The 25,237-nt window shown below is 43.0% G+C and overlaps 1 protein-coding gene across 1 annotated transcript; it reads left to right on the forward strand.

The window, feature by feature from the left end:
* Positions 1 to 10,036: 10,036 nt before the first annotated feature.
* Positions 10,037 to 12,024, forward strand: LOC132860643 (alpha-2C adrenergic receptor-like). Its single transcript, XM_060891906.1, has one exon. The coding sequence runs from the start codon at positions 10,303 to 10,305 to the stop codon at positions 11,632 to 11,634; it is 1,332 nt and encodes a 443-aa protein (XP_060747889.1). The 5' UTR covers positions 10,037 to 10,302; the 3' UTR covers positions 11,635 to 12,024.
* The last annotated feature ends 13,213 nt before the right edge of the window (positions 12,025 to 25,237 follow it).

Consider the following 25,237-nt stretch of genomic DNA (forward strand, 5'->3'; position numbering starts at 1 on the left):
TAATAATAATAATAATAATATAAATAACTCCTTCAAATATGGAATTGTTTTATAGTTAGTTTTAAAGTTTTTTTAGAAGGAGTCTCCAGTGTCAGAGCATAAATCAGAGAAATCTGAGAGACTGATAAAGGAATAACTGATTATAGTGTAGCTGCTATAACAAAGGATAACAGGACCTAACACGTTTTATGGATGTTCTGCAACATTAAACATAACTATATTTTACTTATATAGTGCTTTTAACAATGTATGCTGTCAGGTTAACAGATATTCATGTATAGATATACTGTAGATGTATATTTATTTCCAGTATGATGGCAGAGCACCATCACTCTACAGTGATCCTCATGCTACCACTGATGTAAAAGTACAGTGCCAGTGTTTAGGAAAGTAGATGGGCACCTGGCTGTGGGGAGTAGCTGCTGAAGTGTGCCAACCTCTGCAGCCAATTGGTCTTCCAGACAGAGAAAGATCTCCCAGTGCTTTTCCTCCACAGAATTTATTCTTGGAAATAGACTGCGCCTTTTTATCGAACGTCTCCTGTGTCTCTGTATTCTGCCCTCACAGTGCGAACCATTTCTCTCTGGGGAGGCTCAACAGTCCTACTATGCTCTCACAACTGATGAAGCAGCGAATTATCAAATACTGAAAAATGAAATTCAACTTTCTGTGGCTGTTCTCCTGTCAGTGCTGCTGCAGAGTATCACTGCTGGAGTTACCAGCCTGGGATGAATCCTCAGCCTTAAATGGACATCATGCTCTGTCCGGCTAGGAGGTGGCTCCAGCTGGACCAACTCTCCACAGATGAAGTTAATAGATTGCTTCCTGTGTGCACTGCCTGTGAGGAGTAAAAGGCAGTAAAAGCCCAAGCTCACTGAGCCTGAACCCCTCACATAACCAAAAATCACCAAACAGCTACAGGAGAAGTTAACGGACGCTTAGTGATAGCCCTCCTGGACTCCAGGAGCATGGTGACCTTAGCATGGCCCTCAGTGCTGGGCCACAGAGTAAACCCAGCAGGGACTCCATCGGTATTGTGTGTCCATGGTAACATCCATAAGATCCCCGCTGCACAGGTAAAGATCTGGAGCCCCACTCCTTGTAATCTCTTAACTCCCAATATCACTACCACTGTCTCTTCTGTGTTTCATCAGGTTTCGAGAGAAGGGAGTTTTGGCTTGGAGCACAAAGAGGTCGGCCACCTTAAACACTGTTTGGGGCCAGGTGCAGGAGATAGATAGAGAAAAGGTGAACCCCACAATGAACCTTCTAGCAACCTACCTCTAAGTACATAATGGACTCATATATTACCACACAGCAATGCAGCCAGCCCTGCGATATACCGTACTCATGATATACTCGAAAGTTTTAACCAGATGTTCAGAGTTATACACAAAGATGGGGGAAATGTGACCTCCTCCTGCCTTACATCCTCTTTGCCGAACTCGAGGAATGCTGGATATGGCACGAAAAACCTGGGAGGAGCAACCATCTTCATATCGCACCTTGGTTGAGTATGTACAAGAAATGAAATAGCGTGTTGATAAAGTTACTCTCATTGTCAAAGTTCATCTGGAAACAGCACAATGAAACTAGCAAACCTGCAACAAAGTGCTGCTCCTTACTGTATGCCAAGAGCTAACATTAAGTTCCTTGTGTGTTGGCAAAGGCCGCTAACAGTTCTCTAGAGGGTGGGTTCTGTAAACTATCGCCTGCAACAAGTAGTCAAGAAAAACCTTGTTGAAACAACATCATGTAGAAGTATTGGGATGAAGAGTCAAAAGGGAACATGTCCTTTTCTGAGTGACACCAGATAGTGAAAATTTAATTAATTACTCTTCTACAACACTATACTATTGTCTTAAGCATTGCATTGAGTGTAACATAAGTTAAGATGAAACTCGATCAGTGTTCATGTTAGGTTAAAATGTAACACCATTGAACTTTGAAATCATTCCAAATTAGTGCCATAGTTTTTTGTGCTAATCTTTGTGAATTAAAACCAATTGCTGTGGAATAGTCTGGTCTTCATGTCTATATATATTAAAAACAATGGTAAAGCATTCATTAAAAAGGTCTCAGAAAGAGAACTGGAACATAGAGGTACATTAGGTAAAACACAAAGGCCTTGAATTTTAAATCAGCTCCTAAAGTTAATCCAGGATGTCCGAGATCTCATTTAAACCTGCTCAGTCTGTCTATCACTTCTGTCTCTCTCACACATAGTGCTTGTTCTCATAAGTTCTCTCTATCCAATCTCTTATAACATTAATCCTTTCTCACTCACTATGCTATTTCTCTCCCGGTTGTCAAATGTAATGACTGCTTAATTATATGCAGAACAATAAATGGGTTGTCAGGGCTGTTTCTGAGAACTCTCACCACCATCAGCCCATTCATCCTCAAGACCTTAATAAGTTATGGTTATAACCTGCCCACTTTATTAACACCTGTAAACCTATTCCTGCATCCTCACTTATCTTTACATAAATAATCAGAATAGGGGGAGAACAGAGGAAAGTGGTCAGACTTCAAGCTGGCAGGAAGGCTACAGTAACTCAAATAACCACTCTTTAAAACCACAAATGGACAGAAGACCACATCGAACACATCCTCATCCAGAAATCTGAGGCTACAGTTTACTAATCTAAGTTAAAATAATCCAAACAATGACAATTATGTTACATGGTTATACATTAGCAGATCATTATTTATAGCAAATTGTTAGAGCTTCATGGGACATTTTTATAGTTTAAACAAATGCACACAAGGAATCAAGAGCAAACCTATAAGCATAATTATACTGTATCATATAAAATGTCACTTTCAATTGATTTAAGGATTCATTTATGATGTATCTTTATTTTACACAATTTGTACCTCAATCCTTTGTGTGTGGAGTACTTCTGGGTACTCTGGGTACTCTGTTTTGCCCAGGCCAAAGACATACATTGGAAGTTGATTGGTGAGTTTCAGTGTGATTGTGACCTGTGATAGACTGGCATTCTATCCAGCTTGTCTGCTGTCTTGTTCCCTTAATGCCCAGGGATAGAATCCAGGCTTCAGTGACCCTGTGTAGGTTAAGCATTACAGAATATGGATAAATGAATGGATAGATGAATGGATATAGTATTAACAATCTTTTCTGGAAGAAACCCACATGGATAGTAAACTGAGTACAAATAGTCGATAACAAGACACTAACACTTTCTTCGGCCTACTACGTAAACGAAAAGTATTTTGGTCTCACAGCCTTCACTTATACTGAAGCCCACTTCTGAGTGACTACTATCATTAGCAGTCCCATTAAAGAAAATGATAGCATTTACTTTGCTAATGGATAGTTAGGAGAAGAAACCATAATGTGCTTGACATTACCATAGACTTGCTGCATCAGTCTTACCCTTTATTTATGTGACATTTATTCAATGAATGAAGCTGTGCCTTTACATTCTGCCTGGTTTATGAGTTTTTCTTATGTATATTATAATGTTTGTTCTGGAATGAGACATGCATTTGGAGCACTGATTAAGAGATTAAAGATCTACTGGAATGAATAATATTATAGTATTATATTATACTTTTCCAAATTTGTAGTGAATTTAGATCATCTTATTGCTATTTTCCTCTAGAATGCTTGGATGTCAGTAGTTGCTGAACACGAGAGATATTCATGTGGATTTTATTTGTACCTCTCTCTCACTCTCTCTCTCTCTCTCTCTCTCTCTCTCTCTCTCTCACAATCTCTCAATCTCTCTCTCACCCTTCCCTCTCTCTTTTTCCTGTACTGTTCTGTACTGTTCAGTACCAAAGTCACAAATCAGTAAACCGCAGTGAGGCTGATGAACAAAGCAGCTAATTTATTCTCAAACTGGAACAAGCTGGAACATCACTAATCTTATGAATCTAATGCATAGCTAGAGATGGACAGGAGATGGACAGACATATACTGTACTGTAGCTGCAAAACATTTAGTTGGAAACATACAGTACCCAAAATATACCCATTAAAGAACTCCTGTTGTTAGCTTTTCATGTAGACGACAACATAAGCATCCTGCTGCAGGTTTAATTAAACAAAACGCAACCATGAGTCAGAGATAAAATTTGTTGTTCTCAGTATTGTTGCCTGCTGTGCTCATGTACAAGTATTTTGGCTTGGCTAGGGAATAGCACAACTATGTAGTTTTGCACTGATTTATTGTGTAACAGAACAATTACTGAAACAATTTCTCTAATAATCATTTATTAGTATTATTTTTTTAAATGAATTCAATTTGATTCTTTTTTTCTAGAATTAGGATTCTAGATTTTGTACATTCTTAGTGCTCTAATGACCATGACTGAGAGATGGCTGTATTTTGAAGAGCAAAACACATCTATTATGCTTAACCATTATGTACCTCATATTCATGAACAAACAGTAAATCACTTCTGTAAGTAATAAAGCAATAAACTGTTTACCATCTGATCTTCTGTGCTTGTGCTTGCAGGCTGCTGCCTAGTGGCAGCTCATATATAACTTAACTAACCTTTTGCATAAAATATAAGACAGAAATATTTCTTTACCATTAAAGATTGTCCGTTTGATTTTGTTTGGATTTTGTTTTAGATTTGCATTTGAACATACAGTATACACGTGACCATGGCCTATTATCCTACAAGTTATTTGTTATAATAGTGTGCCCATAATGTGCCATTTAGAAGTCATAAGTCATAGTATTGATTAAATTTCCACCTTCTTCTATTGTTCCCAACTTTTTTCTAGACAGAAGTCAACATGTAGATTGCTCGTAGGGAGTGCTGTCTCTAACAAATATGAAGATTGATGAAATTGTGATCTATCTATATTCACACTATAGAGGCTCTGGATGAGGGAGTACTGTAGGAGGGAACCAGCAAGCGTAGACACACCATGCTGATGAGTCACTTGTCAGGCCCTTGGCCCTTGGTGACTGTATCATGCTACAGTTCTGTGTTGGTTTTTTTTTTTGCCATAATGACCTGTCAGTTAGACCACATTCATTACAATTGATTCTGGATTTCCAGCAATATATAAAAAACACTTAAAAATCACACACAATAGAACCAGCACCTGAGGTATAGTTATTTATATTAACTGTCTATTTTTCAGGAATTGGCCTGGACTTTTTCCCGTTTGGACACTAGGGACAAAACATTGTCGCAGTTTGTTTATTTTTGCCACGTGTCTTTGTTTTGTTTTTTGTATCACGTGTGTTAGCCCTGCCCTTTCCTTATCCTTCCCGCCTCTACACACATGTTCGTTGTGTTTCAGTGATTGTCACCCCTATTTGTAATGGTTGTCTTCCGTCTGTTTTTTACTGAGTCCTTATGTTTGTGTTCCCGTTTCTGTGGTCCCGTGTTTTGGGTTTCCAGTTTCCTAGTGTTTCTGGCCCTTATTTTTCCCTAAATAAACCACTTTTATGTTATCCCTGCACTAGTGTCTGTATTTTATCTGTTAAGACACCCACCTTCAATGACACTATTACTCATTAGACAGCTGAAAATCTGGTCTTCGACAACCATCTGAATTTTTCTATGAGCTGTTACAAGCATCAGCCTGTTATGAGTGAAGAATAGTTAGTGACGGAACTGCAATCAAAATCTAATTTATATGTTTTTACTCCACATAAAGGAGTAATACTGGCGCCAACAGCCTTCACTGTGATCTACTGTCTCACATAGAGAGTAAAATTAGATCATGTTAGAAAAATCTCACACTTTCTTTCTGTCTTTCTTTCTTTCTTTCTCTGAAAAAAAAACCCAAAAACACCAGATTTTTCTGATTTTGGGATTTCTCATGCTCTTATGTTTTATTTAGCATTCACTGTGTGTGTGTGTGTGTGTGTGTGTGTGTGTGTGTGAGCGAGAGAGAGATCACACAAACACATTATGATTAGGTTTATCACACTAAAATTGGTTGATCCCTAAAATGCAGTACATACTTATATATGCTGCTTATTCACTTCATTATTAGACACCTGAGAGGTGCATCTTAGCTTAAAATAATTCTTTATTCGTTGACATCTTGAATCAAGTTACTGATGACAGAAATACAAAAGAGCAAAAGTCTCACACAAGAAGTCTGATCAGCTTTAAAAGCATTCCAGTTCTCTATTTGGCTTTCAAAAAAACCTTATTAGAGATAATTACTATCACTACAGTGCTGTGTAATTATGATAATAATAACAATGGTCTTTTATTGGAGTGATATTCAAAGCTGAGTGTAGTAGTAATTGTTCCAGAGATTTAAGTGTGTGTGTGTGTGTGTGTGTGTGTGTGTGTGTGTGTGTGTGTGTGTGTGTGTGTGTGTGTGTGTGCGTGCGTGTGTGCGTGCGTGCGTGTGTGTTCCACTCATACTGTCAAGGCCTTGGTCTGATAATGAAATAGTTATCCTTTTGTTCATTAAGACAACTAATTAATTGCCAGTTAGTTATAATAGTAAATTACATCTGATTTACGAATCAAGCAGATATTATTTTTTTCCTTATTAAAATGTATACTTAGCTAAAAGAGTCAACTAATCAAATGAACAATCAATGGCCATTAAAGGCATAAAACATAATGCAGCATGCTGTTATGACCATGTAATTTGTTTTAATACCACCCCGTGATATACTGTATGTTTCCTACAACAGCAGCCTGACAGCTGATTCTGCACACTTCTTACAGAAAGCTGTACCATATCAGTGATTTTAAACTCTTTGTTAAATAGGCAGAACCTTTTTAAGGCAGAACCTTTTTAATCCAATTAAGCTTATAGGCTTATTGTTCAGTTATTAACCAAATTCATACAGTTTAGCAATTGTCTGTTTCTGTTTTGTGTGTTTAATAGTCAACACTACTTCTCTCTTCAGCCTCTTCAGCCTCGACCTCCTCTGACCTCCGTTATATGCTTTCAGCAGCATTTACGTTTAGTTGTAATATTTTTTCTCAGTCATCCAAAAACCATTATTAATCGTCAATAACCTCTTTATTCTGGTCAGGGTCACATTAGCGGTGGGTGTAAATATAAAATCTATGTAGATGTTACATGAGCATCATTGAACAATTCCATGAGTAGTTATATGATCATTTCTGCATTTTAGATTTGATAGGCTGTTTGTACTTGGACACGCAAGCATGGCCACTGTACTTGTAAACCTTATTTAAGAAGGCATTGCTTCGATGGATTTGTCATGTCCTGGATAGAGCGCATGGCGTCTCAGTGGCAGTGCCAGGGAGGGAGACGTGGTTTCTGTCCATGACAGTACCAGGAAAAGCATGTGACCGTCAGAGGCGTGGCCTCTGTGTCTGTTATTTCGATTAAAGTCTGTCTGTGACAGGGTCAGTTAAAGAAATGTGGTTTCTGTCACTGTCAGTACAAGTAATAGGGGCATGGACTCTGTCTGTGACTGTCAGTTAATGAGAAATTGCCTTTGTGTCTGTTATTTTCAGTTAAGTCGCCACGGAATCCGTCTGTGAAAGTCTCAGTTAAGGAAGCATGGTCTGTTGACTGTCAGTTCAGGTGTCTTCGTGATAAAATTCAGACCCAAATGCAAGGATAGCTAAAAACACGATTTATTAAACATAAAAACACATCACCAACAAAATTAATAAGGAAGACAATTAGACACATAAGGAACAGGTGTGCTGAGGCGGGAAGGAATTAGACAAGTGTGGGGCAAAACAAAAAACACGTGGTAAAAGTCCGTGCTAAATAATGACAGAAGTAGATGTGCCTCTATTCCACAATAGTACCAGGGAAAATCTGTGGACTCTGTCAGCCTCAATAAGTGGGTACTCCCTCTTTACCTATTGCACCTATCCCTGTCAGGATCAGCTGAATGGGCTGGGACAGCCTCAAAGGTTTAAAGATTCAAAAGGTATAAATTTTTTAAGTTCTTGCCTGTTATGGTACAGAGAATAATTTTGCCTCTGCCACCTTGTCTGTGCTGCATCCTGGAGGCTAAACAAAAACATATGCCTCGTATATAGTATCAGGTCTGCAAAACAGTTTTGGCCTTGGCTGTGTGAAAACCACTATAATGATGTTATGTAACATAACTCAATAGGTGTCCCACAAGCACTGCTGCATGCTTCTTTGCTTTCTTGCTCCAAAGGCTGGTTTTGCTTTCCTAATTACATTTTCTATTTCCACAACAGCACCTGGAAGTTATTGCTGTGATTCCTGCAAGACATCAGAGTGCATATTAACATTTCAAGGTGCTGGTGTTTGGTGTGATGCTTTGGAGTAAAAGGTGCTGTTTAAATTCCCAAAAGGTCAGTGCTCTCTCTTCCTGTCATGTCTACTTTGCACAGTTAAACACACACACACACACACACACACACACACACACACACACGTAGGTCATATATTAATTAACTCTTTAACTGGAAATGTGATAGTATCATATACAACTACTTTGTGTAGTCCATGCACAAAAACACACAATTATATCAGGTTTTTCTCATATTCTCTCACAAGTTAGACTGCTGCCTGAAATGAGCATGGAAACATGAGCCTGGGAGTCATTTATTCATTCATTTTCTACCGCTTATCCGAACTATCTGGGGTCACGGGGAGCCTGTGCCTATCTCAGACGTCATCAGGCATCAAGGCAGGATACACCCTGGACGGAGTGCCAACCCATCACAGGGCACACACACACACACACACACACTCTCATTCACTCACACAATCACACACTACGGACAATTTTCCAGAGATGCCAATCAACCTACCATGCATGTCGTTGGACCGGGGGAGGAAACCGGAGTACCCGGAGGAAACCCCCGAGGACAGGGAGAACATGCAAACTCCACACACAAAAGGGGGAAGCGGGAATCGAACCCCCAAACCTGGAGGTGTGAGGCGAACGTGCTAACCACTAAGCCACCGTGCCCCCGAGCCTGGGAGTGTACATTCTTATCTCAAGTTTAAATAAAATTAATAACTAGCACGAATAATTAATAAACATTTTATTGCATTTTTATATTAAAAGCATCGTCTTATCCACAGCCTTTTAGACTGTGTGTGGTCTATACTTATTGTAGTTGTCTGAACATCAGGTTGCCAGTTTGTATCCAAAGTTCTGAATGATCTGCATTTTCTTTCCCAGAACATGAGTAATAAACACAAACGGCCCTCAATTATAGTCTTCAGTTTTGCAAATATGGACGTTGTGGAATCAACCAAAACATTTTAAGGAGAAAGTGTCCTTTAAAGTCCTACTTTTCCTGTCTTTTTTATTCCAATGTTTTTTTAAGAATAGAATTATCAATCTGTCCTACTTTCAACAGAAGGTGCATAAGAAAATGACTAGAACAATTTGGGTTACAGACTGCAGGCCAAGCTTTATTTCACATACATCTACCATGCATGAATATTTGAAGGGTTTTATTATAAGAAGTATAAGTCATTTCCAAGTTGACATCAAGTGACACCACTACACAATAAAAAACTTAAAAGACATTCGTATTCTGTCTTGACTTTTTTATCGCCCGGAGTGTTGTCAACTATGTTGAATTTTTTATCACAAATAATGACAAACCACCTCTAATGTTTTTGCACCCTTTCACAGGGTTCAACGAAATTAAGTGTCGGTCCTTATTTCGCATAAAATGCTAAAAAAAAAAAATAATAATAAATAAATAAATAAATAAATAAATAAATAAATAAATAAATAAATAAAAATTAATAAAAGTAAACACACAAATATAAAGAGTATAAACATTAGTATAAGTGATCCAATAAAATACTATTTAGTTAAAGTAGTAAACAGCTGAGATATTGCATGTGGTTTATTAGTGTTATAAGTAAAATGAGTTGATTTGGTTAATATTACATATTTACAATATAATTTAGTTACACCAAGTTGTTTTAACACGGGAAAAATATAAAAAAAAAAATAAAAAAAAATTTTTATCTGAAAGTGTGGTCAAAATCAGTCTAACTGCGCAGTTCTTCCGTCCAACTTGGCAACCCTGTATTTGCGCTCAGAGGCGCTTTGGAGATGGAACAGAGAGCTGAGGAGAGAACAGAGATGCGACTGCATGGAACAAGACTACATTTTCTTTATGATACAGTTCTGATTTCTGTGATATGGGATTTTGCACATTTTAAACTTTGGTTTATTTTGCTGTGTCCTGCTTTTGCGTTTTTTAACCATGCGTTGTTTTAAATATGATCAATGACGCACGGGTTTTAAACTCTGCGAGTTGTTGTACTTTATGATGTCTTATGTGGACATGAAGAGGATAAAGGCTGAATAAAAAAGATAGTAATTCTGCGCGCAGCGGCATGGAGGCACCGGGTGGCGTGGACGCGCCGGCGGTCTCCTACACGTCCTCATCCGCAAACTCCTCGTGGGAGTCGGAAACGCGCTACTCGCGGACAGCAGCGGCGGGACTCGCGGCGCTTGTCGCCTTCCTCATCGTGTTCACGGTGGTGGGAAATGCCCTGGTGATGCTCGCAGTATTAACGAGCCGTGCGCTTCGTGCGCCGCAAAATCTGTTCCTGGTGTCTCTGGCTGCGGCGGACATCCTGGTGGCGGCGCTCGTCATGCCTTTTTCGCTCGCCAACGAGCTGATGGGATACTGGCACTTTGGGCGTGCGTGGTGCGGTGCGTACCTGGCGCTTGACGTGCTCTTCTGCACCGCCTCCATCGGACACCTGTGCGCCATCAGCTTGGACCGCTATTGGTCAGTCACGAGTGCTGTTCAATACAACCTGAAGCGCACACCTAGTCGCATCAAGGCTGCCATACTGGCCGTGTGGATCATCTCCGCCCTCATATCTTCACCGCCACTCTTCTCCATGATGGACAATGGGTTGGCAGAGGGCACAGGGCAGCTTCCACAGTGCCAACTCAATGACGACACGTGGTACATTTTAGCCTCCAGTTCTGCATCCTTCTTCTTGCCGTGCATCATCATGATCCTTGTCTATGTGCGCATTTACAGGGTGGCCAAGACAAGAACAAGGACCTCTTCAGAGAAAAAGCCAAGTCTAGACACTGATAACGGCATCAGCATCGCCACTTCAGTGGTGAGGATGAACGGAGAGAGAGAGAATGGGCACTGTCCGGGGACACCAGGCATAAATGTAGATCCACGGCCATCAATCCAGGCTGAGCCAGAACCCACCTCAACTTTGGAGGCCAAAAGCTGGAAGGAAAAAGATACAACACCAAGCAGAAGCCATGAAGGCTCAAAACGTGGGTCATCATTGCCATCTCTGGCATCAGAGACAAGCAGACGGGCATCCCGTGCCAGCAGCAAGACACAAGATTTGTTTTCATCTCGGAGGATGTCTAGCGGACGAAGGAAGAACAGCAGTGGTGGCAGCATAAGGAGGAGAAGAGCGTCTCAGGTGCGTGAAAAGCGCTTCACCTTTGTTCTAACTGTGGTGATGGGTGTCTTTGTGCTCTGCTGGTTCCCGTTCTTCTTCAGCTACAGCTTGTATGGCATATGCCGCCAGGCGTGCCACATTCCTGACCTCCTCTTTAAGTTCTTCTTCTGGATTGGTTACTGCAACAGCTCACTTAACCCTGTCATCTACACCATCTTCAACCAGGACTTCAGAAGGGCTTTCCACAAGATACTTTGCTCTCCCTGGAAAAAGTCCTTCTAAAATTTTGCACACTGCAGATCACTTTACGCTCTATAAGCTCGAAAGAATTGATTTCATAGAAATGGCGACCATCAAAAAAAAATTTCATGGATGCTTTCTGGAGTCTGAATGTTGTAATTCTTTCATGTTCTCTGATAATGGAGAGGTATTATATTTGAAAGGGACAGCTGAAAAATCTGAGTGAGACATTCCTCTGCCTGTTAGGAATAATAAAGATAAGAGTTGATTCTCTCTGCTCTGGTTGCTGGAGAAAGAATTAGAGGTGAGCTGCTGGTTACTGTCACAGGAGAAGCCAAGCAGAAGCATAAGAGTGTATCTTCACTGCTAGTTGTAAATTTTCAGATGTATTTATTTTTTATGCAAGTTCTAATTATGATGTATTCAATAAAAAGTGTACCATTTTGTGGCTCTGTATTGCTTTTAAGATAAAACTCTCTCTCTCTCTCTCTCTCTCTCTCTCTCTCTCTCTCTCTCTCTCTCTCTCTCTCTCTCTCTCTCTCTCTCTCTCTCTCGTGGTTTGACATTTGCTTAGTCATGTGTTACTCATTACCTCAAAAGCCCTGACTATATAAAAGGGACATTTGAAGCAAAGTTTGCAAAGCAAAAGGTCATTGTTAGGACCCTCATGGTTCGAGATAATTATGTAAAAAACATTATACACAGTACAAATGATCACCTTTTGATTTTTTTCTCCGCAAAAAGGAATCAGGATGTATGTAAATGTCATCCAATCAGGTTAAAGCATTGAGGCTTGGCAGACCATTAATTATTCCTCAAGTGGTATTAAAATCCATAAGTAGATGCAAAGTGGTGGTCGAAAGCACAGATCCAGGCCTGAATCAAAATCTGAAAAATAACCTACTTTGAAGCATGGCCATGACAACATAATGGTATGGACGTTTAAAAGAGCATAATGTTGCAGGATATAAATAATGACATCATTAAAGCTAATATTAGATGCAATGCATATCGAGAACTGCTACATTTTGAAACAAGATTGTCTAAAGAATAAAAATACCGGCTTCTAATCAGTGTTTCTTAAGGTTTGAATAAACTACCGAAGTATTAACAGGCCTACTAAAAATATACATACCACATCATAGCATCTATAATGATTATTTATTTTTTTTTTTGCAATTTTCTTCCTACATTTAATGCAATCTATCAGCAGCAACAGACATACTTCTTTTACACTGGAGCTATACTGTAATATAAAGTGCTTGTGTGTAATATTTGAACATAACTAGCAGTGCAGAGCATACAGTATAAAGCCTGTCCTTGAAATGTTGGTATTCTGTTCAGGACTACGAAAGTTTAAAGGAATGAAGTAGAACATATTTTATAAAAATGTGAGGACGGTAGGCTCCGTCTTTTTTATATAACATTATATAAGCAATAGAAAAAGGAGAAAATGTCACTGGGACAAAGTTGAGAAAGTTGAAGATATAGTTTTAAGGCATTTATGTGCTGGAGCATGCTGAAATTGAAAAGGAGGATACAAAGTTACATAGAAAACCATGTTCACTTTATGGGGTGTATTACATACATACATACATACATACATACATTACAGGCATTTAGCAGACACCCCTATCCTGGTTGACTTACATATTTTATTTTAATTTATACAACGGAGAAATTGAGGGTTAAGGGCCTTGCTCAGGGGCCCAGCAGTGGCAAGATGGTGGACCTGGGATTCAAACTGATGACCTTCTGATCAGTAGTCCAACACCTTAACCACTATATATCTATCTATCTATCTATTGTACACACACACAAAGTCAGGAACATGTTTCTCTGTATCAGCTGAGGCATGTCTATAAAATCTTGATGACGCAACTGAATATATAATTGATATAAAAACTGCCTGAGGTAACTAGCAATAGTGGAATAAATGTATACGGTGACCTGCCCATTTAAGGGCTAAATGTAGCTCATTAAAATTGAGTGGCCAGATATTACATTTTTCTGTTTGACATGCTTGTGAGTTTGAGCATCAGAAGATTTTGATTCTTTTCTGGCTAATAGACTGACATGTTAAAGCGATTAACCTAGTAAATAAATGAGTGATTATGAAGAAAAATAAAAGATTCTATTAAGCAGCGTACAGCTCACTTGTCATCACCTTTGTGCCTTTACATTAAACTATTCATCCATAACAGAACATATACTAATATACTAATCCACCAGTTTGTCACCTGCATCTCACCAATTTATATTCAACAGTTACGACCGGGCTGAAAGTTGACTCTAGTCTGCAGATATTTGAGGTAGTTGATTGAAAATTGACAGAAAATTGACACGTGGGAAAATGGATGATTCGTTTGAATTGTTTGTTTCGACTCCTGAGGCTGTCTAGTAAAGGATGGTGGATCAGGAAGTCGGGGATAATTTAAAGCAAAAATATAAAAAAGTAGTTTATTCATTTTTAGTCTCTGAAAGTCCCTTGTGTACTTGAAATCGAGTGAAATAAAAAAAACAGAAAGATCTAAAGACTAAGAATAAAAGTAAACAACAACAGCTGCAGCCTTTAGCACCCTCTAGACAAGTGTGTGTTGTTTGTATTCGGGTTGTGTGTTTCAGTTCGTCTCAGCGGTTTGTCATAAAATAATGAATCATAATGAATTGAGTAATGTGTGATCCATAGTCATTATCATGTGTATCTGTTACCATCAAAAAACAAAGATCTGTGTGACAGGAGTGTTATGCCTCAGTAGGCATTGTGTGTGGGAGGACAAACGTCTCTCTGCACCACTGCCCTATTTCTCATCCGATATTAACAGTTCAATTTAAAGAGATGTCTGTTTCTAGGTCATTGTAATGACCCCCCATCATTTTTTCCCCCCAACATGTTTTTTTTTTTTTTTTGGTTTAATAAAATAAATAAGGAAAATTTGCCAGAACCACTTAAAACACTTAATTATTGAATTATACACTGTGTACCAGAAATACTTAAATCATATACTGTATGATTACAGTAACTCTGCTTACAAGAATTTGCATAGTGTTATATACATATACAATATAGAGAATAGTGGTATTAAGGAGCTCAGTGTGTGGCAAGAAAACTTTAGTTTACATAGAAAACCAGATTCATGGGAATGCTTCCACAAGACTAGGGTCTAGACATGTGTGGAAACATACCAATTCTATTAGCCAACTTAAAGCAAGGTGACATACTGAGGCAGATCAGCAAGACCAGAATAGGGCATCTATATCACAGAATCCTAGATTTTAATTGTCTGAAACAAGAGTTTTCAGGCATGCCTCAAGAGTGGAAAAGCGATGCTGCATCTCTCAATCTCACTCTCTCTCACTCATTTTCTACCGCTTATCCGAACTACCTCGGGTCACGGGGAGCCTGTGACTATCTCATGCGTCATCGGGCATCAAGGCAGGATACACCCTGGACGGAGTGCCAACCCATCACAGGGCACACACACACTCTCATTCACTCACGCAATCACACACTATGGACAATTTTCCAGAGATGCCAATCAATCTACCATGCATGTCTTTGGACCGGGGGAGGAAATGCTGCATCTCTTTCAAGATAAATCAGTGTTGTGTCATGGCACTGATACGATAGGAATTTCAATGAAAAAGAATTCCTGCACAACATGTTGAGTACAAACAGGACCTGGGATCCTGGGGTTGAGTCCATGTCCAAACTGTAAAATCCTATAAATGTGTGCTGAGAGGATCAGCTTGCTGCAGCACAAACATCATGCAAGGGTGCACCCTTGGCTAGAGCCCTGGAAGGTGCTATATTCCTAGTCCGATTGGGCCCTGACTCCAGGACTGGAAGCCGTTCCACTCGTCATAGGAGCGATAGCAACTGCTCTGACCAGTGGATGTAGATCCTAAGAGCCTGTATATGCTTCAGATACCGGTCTAACAGAAGTGTTCCCATACATGCAGTTATTTATTTATTTTTGAGTTCTCTCAAAAAGGAACTATGGCTTTTACTCAATTCCCCATTTACAGATTAAGTTCCTACCTGCAATTAGTTCCCATTTTAGCAGTCCCTACATATTCACAAGAGTTTGATTTGTTGCTTACTTGTTAACCACATTGGATACCAAGAAACAAGAAGCAACAGGCACCAGGCGTGTTAATTTACATTTTCCGAGTGTAGAATTGCATAAATGTGTGCAAATTATTGGCCAGACTATAATACTTTTAGATGAGTTAAACATCAGTGCAGACACGAAATGCAAGCTAATTACAGTATGTGATAGGACTTGTTCCTAGTTTGACTGTATCTTGCTCTCTTCCTTGTCAAGACTGAACGTGTATGCAGTAATCAGTTGTTAATGTCAGATTTTCCCACTTATTTAGAAAGAGCAAAACAAAGGTACAGAAAGTGCATCCTAGTTTGTGACTAGAGGCTTAACGTTGTTAGTGTGACCGTGTTTAATTGTCTGTCTTCTTCATATCATTTCCATGACTTGAGGACATCAAGTCATGGAAAATTGAGGATGTTCCATAAAGGACATCAATCACTCCTACTATACATAATAATGCATCACTTTTCTATGCAAACAGAAAATGAGTCTTTCACATCACTCGAAGTTTGCACTGGCAGTGTTTAATTATACTCATTTTCAATTGTTCAAACCTTGCTGATTTACTCAACAGGGCAGACCCCTTCTCTACTCTTTTTCAAAATGTTGAATGAGCCAGCGAGAGCTTTGAAAGGCAATTGCAGGTCCTACCTGGTTATTTGCTTTCAGTCTGCATAAATTACTTTAGTCCTGTAGTTTTTTCTATCTCCGGACAACACGCACGTCTGATCTTTTCTTGCAACAGTGAAAAAATATAATCTACCAGGAACTTCAAATTTCCGACTGTAGACTGCACTACATTTATAACAACAGCATGCCTGTAACTCATCCAGATGGATCTAACCATAATTCGTAGACTGCTGACACTGCAAAGTTTATGGCCTTTGCTGATCAGTAAGATGTCAGTAAGATGTCATTCAGCAAGGACTTATAGAGATGGTTGCATTCACTCATATTGATGACAGGGCAGCACATGGATAGTTTAGAAAATTTACATGTGTTTAGAGTGTGACAGACTTTTCTGTGCATGATGTAACAATTTTTTTTGAACCAACGCAAACAAACACAACACATTCAACTAAGCGTGCACACGTCATGTCCAAAGAAGCCAGAAGTGAAATAGAGGTGCTTATTAGGGTTAACACAGCACAGGTGTGAGTGCTCAGTTAGACATGCAGGGGCTAATGGGTAATGTAATCAATATCAACATTACCATGACAACTGCTTCGCTTTATAGAAATTTATATATGAAATAACTGACAATAACTCATTTCTGAATTCTTTCTATTTAAACCACAATATTAGAAAAGGGATGAAAAGTATTTCAGACAAATAAAAATTTATAAAGGTCTTATTCACTCGACAAGAGATTCCTCTTGATGGTCCCTATGAGACTATGAAGGATTTTTAATCATAGAAATTATAGTAAAATCAAACAGATTCAAAAAGCAATAGAAAAAAAAATATAGAAAGTGATTACAAATGTGTTTTTACTGGTATGAGTTTAAAAAAAGAATCCTATGCTTGCAGTTTCACCAAATCAAGTATATCATTTTATGTGCAAAAAAGCACAGAAAACTCTCAAAGATTCCTGAAGGGTCTGCCATATACTGTATTTGTACAGACAAACAAAAGCTGCCCACATCCCTATAGTATTTACTCATAACCCCTAGACATTTACTCATCTGTAGAGCGAAGAGCTTCTTTAGCTAGTGTAGGGCTCTTCGAGAGATGGGACACGGAAAAAAAGGGCACAGAGGCGGTGTGAGAGATAACAAGAAATGAGGTATTTATTTCCTCACTCACTTAAAGCAAAAAACCAGAACTTTGGAAGGCAGAAAACTGAGTCCTTCCTGTAGGGGCGGTTGGGCAGAGAACCAGGCTCCACAACCCGGTAGCAAGAGGAGGACGGCAGGAGAATAATACAGCGGCCCTCCCAGGATATTAGCAAGGCTCAGCCAGCAACGTGGAGTCCCAGGTCAGTTGGATGTCTCTGGAAAAAAAAGGGAAGAAAAGATAACCAACATTAGTTCCGTTTAGCACGCCCCCCTTTCCTTTCTTCCGTCGCTGAGCCTTGCTTCCTGCTGTGCTTTCCTCCTGGAGGGTGAATGCTCCAGCGGCGCTCCTGATTGGTCCGGGATTTTCGGCGGGAGTTTCGGCCGCTCCGCCCCTCTCTCACTTGCCGCGGTGCTGACCAAGGTGCTGGAGATCGGGGGCTCGCGGTTAGTGCCGCTGGCCAGGGTGCTGAACCACCGCCTGTTCCACTCTCCCGCTTCCGGGTTGCCGATGCCGTGGGCGAAGAGCGGTTTTTCCTCCGTGTGTGTGCGGTGGTGCACGTGCCGCCGTCACAGGTCCCCCCCCTTTGCTCTGAGCCCCCACCTGGTAGTAACCATCCCCAGAGAGCATAGCGCCGCGAGAGGCCATCGGCGTTCCCGTGCCGGCTCCCGGCTCGGTGTATGACCTGGAACGAGAAATCTTGTAAAGATAAGAACCATCTCGTTACCCTGGCATTGGTGTCCTTCGCCTTGGCCATCCAGAGTAGAGGGGCATGGTCTGTCACCAGGGTGAAGTGTCGCCCTGCCAGGTAGTACCGGAGATCCTCCACAGCCCACTTGATGGCCAGGGCTTCTCGTTCCACTGCAGCGTAGTTTCTCTCAGCGGGGGTCAACTTCCGGGAGATAAAGAGGACCGGGTGTTCTTCTCCCTCGAACTCCTGTGACAGGACGGCTCCCAGCCCTGTTTCAGACGCATCCGTCTGCAGCGAAAAGGGGCGACCAAAATCGGGGTTCCGTAGTACTGGCTGGGTGGTGAGGGCCTCCTTGAGCTGGCGGAACGCCTGTTCTGTGCCATCCGTCCAGTGCACCCGGTCCGGCTGGCCTTTCTTGGTGAGGTCTGAAAGAGGGGCAGCTAGAGAGGAGAAGTTAGGCACAAAGCGTCTATAATAGCCCGCTAATCCTAAAAAGGCCCGTACCTGTTTCTTTGACGTGGGTCGAGGGTACTCTCTCACGGCCTGGACCTTCTTCTCCTGGGGCTTTAGGAGTCCCCGGCCGATGCAGTATCCCAGGTATTGGGCCTCGGACAGGCCCAGGTGGCACTTGTGGGGGTTTGCCGTAAGACCAGCTGTTCGGAGGGCCCCCAGAACCTCCCCCAGGTGGAATAGGTGATCGGACCAGGTGGAGGAATGGATTACTACATCGTCCAGGTAGGCAGCAGCGAAGGCGCGGAGGGGTCGGAGGACGATGTCCATGAGGCGCTGGAAAGTGGCCGGGGCCCCATGTAGGCCGAACGGAAGGACCCGGTACTGCCAGTGGCCATGGGCGGTGCTGAAGGCGGTCTTTGGCTTCGCCTCTGGCGCCAGGGTGACTTGCCAATAGCCCTTTGTCAGGTCAAGGGTGGAAATAAACCGGGCCTTCCCCAGCCGCTCCACCAGATCATCAACTCGAGGGAGGGGATAGCTGTCGAAGTCTGAAATCTGGTTGAGCCTCCGGAAGTCGTTGCAGAGGCGGATGGACCCATCTGGTTTAGGCACCAGCACGATGGGGCTGGACCAGGGGCTGGCAGATTCCTCGATAATCCCCTCTTTCAGCATGCGTTCTACTTCCTCTTCAATAGCCTGGCGTCGAGCTTCTGGGACCCTATATGGTCGCAGTCGAACCACCATCCCAGGAGGGGTCCTGATCTCGTGATGTACCAGTGCCGTGCGTCCTGGCTGGGATGAGAAGACATCCGCAAACTGGTCCAGGAGCTCTGTGAGGTCGTGCTGCTGGGCTGGTGTGAGATCCTCTCCCCTCCGCACTAGGGCCCGTTCTTGGGGAGCTGTGTGAAGGGAGGCAAACGCAGACACCACAGCCGGCGGGGGAATCCATTTTTTTAAAAGGTTGATGTGATATAGTTTGGTGTCTGCACGCTTACCTGGCTGTTGCAGCCGATAGTTCACCGGTCCCACCTTTTCGAGGACAGTGTACGGGCCCTGCCACTTTGCCAGGAACTTACAGGCGGCACTGGGAATGAGGAGCATTACTTGGTCCCCAGGGCGAAGTTCCCTCGCCTGGGCGGGCCGATTGTACGTCCTCTGTTGTGCTCGTTGGGCCTCCACAAGGTGCTCCTTCACGATGGGCCCCACACGCTCGATACGGGTCTGCATGTCCTGGACGAATTCAATGACGGAGCGGAAGGGGGAGGGTTGCTCCTCCCAGGCCTCCCGGGCAACATCCAGCATGCCCCGCGGCCGCCGCCCAAACAGGAGCTCGAAAGGGGTGAAGCCTGTGGACGCCTGGGGTGTTTCCCGGATTGCAAAGAGGACGTATGGAAGGAGGAGGTCCCAATTCCGTCCTTCCTGGTCTACCACCTTCCGTAGCATACGTTTCAGGGTCTGGTTAAAACGTTCCACCAAGCCATCTGTCTGGGGGTGGTAGACAGACGTCCTCAGGTGTTTGAGCTGCAAGAGCCGACACAGATCCATCATTAATTTAGACATAAAGGGCGTACCTTGGTCGCTGAGGATGTCTTTAGGGATCCCGACTCGGCTGAAGAGCAGGAGCAGTTCTCTGGCCACGCTCTGTGAGGTGGCCTTCCGAAGCGGGACCGCCTCGGGGTAGCGGGTGGCGTAGTCCACCATCACCAGAATGTATTCATGGCCCCGGGCAGACTTTGGTAGCGGCCCGATGAGGTCCATGCCAAGCCTCTCAAAGGGGACGCCAATGATAGGAAGGGGAATAAGGGGGGCCGGAGCTGGTTTCAGGGGAGAGGTCCGCTGGCACGTGGCGCAGGCCCTGCAAAAGCCCAGGACCTCGGCGTTCATGCCCGGCCAGGTGAATCGGTCCCGCAGTTTCTCTAGTGTGTTCTTGGGTCCCAGATGGCCCCCCAAGGGGTGAGTGTGGGCTAGGTGGAGCAGAGGCGGGGTACGTTGGCGTGGCACCACCAGTAGGTCGCAAGGTTCTCCTCTCCTATCGGTGTGAAAATAAAGTAGCCCATTCCTCACCAGGAAGTACGAGGGGGGAAGTGGCCGGGCAGGGTTGGTGTTGACTCCCTCCACCTGCAGGACCTGACCCCAGCAGTGCTTCAGCCGGTCATCCTCCTTCTGCTCTTTTCCAAAACCTCTCTCCTGGGTGGCCTGTTGAAACAGTGAAGAAATAGGGTTAACCTGCGGCTGGGGCTCACCTGGAGGGGAGTCGCTGGCGTCTCTGTCACCCCGAGCCATGCACGCCCGGCGGTCCCGGCCCTTCTGCTTCTGTTCCAGCCCACCCTTGGCAGTGGCCTTCATGGCGGCAGCAAACCCCGGCCAGTCGTGTCCCAGTAGGAGGGGGACCGGGAGATCTGGGATAAGTCCGATGAGGAGTGGCCACTCTCCTGCTTTGCTACGGATCTTGACCTGTGCGGTAGGGACAGAACGGGCATCGCCATGGACACACGAGACCGCGAGAGTCCCCACCGACTTTATGGGGGCAGGGAGTACAGTGGGCCGGGCCAGCGTGACTGTACTCCCCGAATCCAGGAGCGCCGACACCGGGCGGCCATTTACCTCCACGGTAAGGCGGGCCCCCTTTGGAATGGTGGGGGTGTGTAGGCCACAACTCGCGAGCCATTGTTTGGGGGCCTGAGTTGGGGCTCTGAGGTCCGGTTCGGTGGGCATAGGCTCATCAACCGGTCCCAGGGTGGGGCGGCTATCCAGAGGTCTCCTCTCCCAGATCCGTTCGGACACTGGCTGTTGTCGGGGCTGGGGGTGGCGGGCGCTGGCCTGGAAGTCTCTTCGAGCATCCCTACCCATTTCTAGGGTGGCCTTGGCATGTTCCAGGGTGTTCAGAAGGTCCTTGGTGTCCTCTGGGCCCTTCAGCCCAACAGCCTTCCGCTCTTCGGCCGGCAGCGCTCGTAGGAACCGGTCCATGGCCACTCTTTCCGTGACCTCTTTGGCCGTTAGTCGATCACTCTGCAACCAGCGCCGGGTGATACGCAGCAGTTCATCCATCTGCGGGCGAGGATTGCTAGTTGGATCATACCGCCACCTATGGAAATCTCCGGCTGCCGTGACATGGGATCGACCACAGCGGACAAGAATTTCCTCTTTCACCGTTTCATAGTCTCGAGCGTTTCCTGGATCCAACGCGTAATACGCCAATTGGGCATCTCCACTGAGCAATGGGGCTAGGGCATCGGCCCAGTCTCGCTTGGGCCAACCCTCCCGGTCTGCGGTGCGCTCGAAGGTATCCAGGAACGCCTCCACATCGTCTCCGGCGCCGAGTTTTGTGAGCCTGCACAGAGCGTCACGGCCGGGATCAGGGAGGGGAATTGATGCGGCGGGGGGCCCCCGCCGAAGTTCCATTAGCTCCTCTGTGGCCTTCTTGACACTCTTGGCCAGCTCCTGGGTGACTTCGTGCTGATGGAGACTGGCCTGCATGAGATGTTGCAGCACCTGCCCCACAGAGGGCTCCGGTGCTGCTTCCGTGTCCGCTGCCTGCATTCTCCACCAGTGTAGGGCTCTTCGAGAGATGGGACACGGAAAAAAAGGGCACAGAGGCGGTGTGAGAGATAACAAGAAATGAGGTATTTATTTCCTCACTCACTTAAAGCAAAAAACCAGAACTTTGGAAGGCAGAAAACTGAGTCCTTCCTGTAGGGGCGGTTGGGCAGAGAACCAGGCTCCACAACCCGGTAGCAAGAGGAGGACGGCAGGAGAATAATACAGCGGCCCTCCCAGGATATTAGCAAGGCTCAGCCAGCAACGTGGAGTCCCAGGTCAGTTGGATGTCTCTGGAAAAAAAAGGGAAGAAAAGATAACCAACATTAGTTCCGTTTAGCACGCCCCCCTTTCCTTTCTTCCGTCGCTGAGCCTTGCTTCCTGCTGTGCTTTCCTCCTGGAGGGTGAATGCTCCAGCGGCGCTCCTGATTGGTCCGGGATTTTCGGCGGGAGTTTCGGCCGCTCCGCCCCTCTCTCACTTGCCGCGGTGCTGACCAAAGTGCTGGAGATCGGGGGCTCGCGGTTAGTGCCGCTGGCCAGGGTGCTGAACCACCGCCTGTTCCACTCTCCCGCTTCCGGGTTGCCGATGCCGTGGGCGAAGAGCGGTTTTTCCTCCGTGTGTGTGCGGTGGTGCACGTGCCGCCGTCACACTAGTTATATTTCCAAAGACTTCACACCATACCATATGTAATTCGAATGAAGGTAAATTGTAATTAACAAATTGTATAAAAAGTGTGTTTCATGAATTTTATAGTTGGAGGAAAGGCCCACTTATGAGTGTGAGGGTCAAATTTACACAAACAAAGTGGCAATATTGGCTCAATCCTTTTCTTTTAAGTGTATGCGCCAGATGAATAATGAGCATCCCAGAGTGCCATCTGCTGATCATACAAGAGCAACAGCATCGCTTTACAAGCCAGTATGAATGTTTTGACCTAACACTGTTAAAAGTCTCATCCTATTACTGATGTTTCCATAAATGAAGATACATTTATCATAGGCAGCTTCTGCAGTCACTCACTATAAAATACAGCTATTCTATATGTAGTAAAAGAACTAAAAATAAGGCAACACTTATGTACAAACAGGGTTGTGGTTATACAAAGAGCCCATTACCTACCTAAATACATTTTTTTTTGGTAAATTTACTTTCATTTTATGGTCAGGTAATAAAGAGTGTAGTTCTTAAACAAAGTATGCAATCAGAAATTGCAATCAGAAATATTTTACCCACTCATCTCAAACCATTCCAGGGTCTTTTTCTCAATCAAGCTTTGGTTGACTTGGAGGTGTGCTTGGGACAATTGTCTTGCTGGAAATGTTATTGATCACTAAGGTTTAATTTGTCAACAGAAGGCATCTCGTTCTTCTCTGAAATGGCCTGGTATTTCTGGAATCCTTGAGACCAGGTACACGATAATACTGCCAGTTCCTCCCACAGGAAAACAGCCCAACGTCATCATTGACCTACCTCCATGCTTGACCGTATGGATGCTATTCGTCTGGTCATAAGCCTGACCTTTTGCATGCCAGACATACCGCAGGTCCATATGTCCAAGCAGTTCCAGTTTGACTTCATCATTCCATAGAACCAGAGCCGATCGGCCCTATACGCTCACTACGCAAGGCCCTGCCTCCCCCTGCCTCATTTTACAGCGTGTGTTAATGTTTACTGTGTAGATGACAATACTGTACGAAGCAGAGCTATCCATCTGGCCATGAAAAGAGAAAAAAGAAACAAAATGAGAGTGAAATGTGAGAACAGCAATCAGGTAAACTTGTGTTCTCTTCAAGTTTGGTGTCAGCAAGAGCAAATAACAGTAAAGTTAAGTTGATGTGATTCTGTTTCTAGTCTCTATCTGACTCACTAAATTTGCTGTGCAGTGCTAGTATACAACACAGTAGAAGTGATACTGACAAAATAAGAATACAAACATTTATCAATACACCACACTTGTCTTTATCACCAGGGTTTTATGTACATAACTAGGTTGTTTTCTCACATATGTATATACAATGCAATATCATATAAAAAAAAACATTGCATGTCAAACAAATACATTCCCCTTACGTCATGTCCATCATCGTCACATGAACTTCTTCATACAATTTCATCTAGCATTGTAAAAGAATTCTTAAGTAATTATCTACAAGTTCTACAAAATGATATTATTGTATTCTTTGGGCTCTTAAAGAAATACACCCCTACTTTGGCTATTCACATTCAAACATAAAACATTTACTTAAAACATGTATATGAGTGTAAAACATGTATGTGATTCACAGACTATATTTTTCTTTGTAGGTCAATATTCATGTTCTTTATGATTTTAAGAACACGATAATCTTCACTGGATTCAAGTTAACTAAGTAAGGATTATGAAATCAACAGCAAATTAATATTTGGCTCTTCCTGTGTCTTCCCATTTCTGAACAAACTATGTTCCAAGCTTCAGTGGTTCACCAAATCTCTTCATTGCACACTGATTAACCTTCTTGACGTCCATTTTATAGAAGGAATTTTTCAGAAACTGTTATTTTGCCCTAATTTCATTATTTTGTCTTTTTTGTGGTGTAAAGAGGCTGCTTTTTAATAATATTGGTGCATGACATAGGCATGGATAAACAAAATGTTTTCATGTGTGTCTATATGCACGTACATGTAGAAAAGTGACAAAATATGCATATACAGATCAGATAATGTGGTAAATAAATTACATGACCAAAAGTGTATCAAGTGAAGAATTCTACTTTCCAGCTCATCCAAAAGTTGTTTTTCAAGATTTTGTTAAAGAAACTTTTACCCTCCTTCCTTGGCCAACTATGTCTTCATGCTGCTCATAAAATTTCTTTTTTTGTAAATTTACTTTCATGGTTTCAACCTTTAATGATCATTTGGAGCTGAAACACACGGTTTGTAGCTGTGACTGAAATGAATTAGAGTTAGTACCGCAGTGCAGTAAGGGTTGTGAGATGCAGTAAGATGAAGTGAAATGTACATGTACAAGAACATATTCTCTTTCTATCATTCACATTCAGATTTGTATAGAATTTCCCATTGGATTACGCTGTATTTGGCTAA

Source organism: Tachysurus vachellii, chromosome 2 (genome assembly GCF_030014155.1).
Source record: "Tachysurus vachellii isolate PV-2020 chromosome 2, HZAU_Pvac_v1, whole genome shotgun sequence".
NCBI classification, from domain to species: Eukaryota; Metazoa; Chordata; class Actinopteri; order Siluriformes; family Bagridae; genus Tachysurus; species Tachysurus vachellii.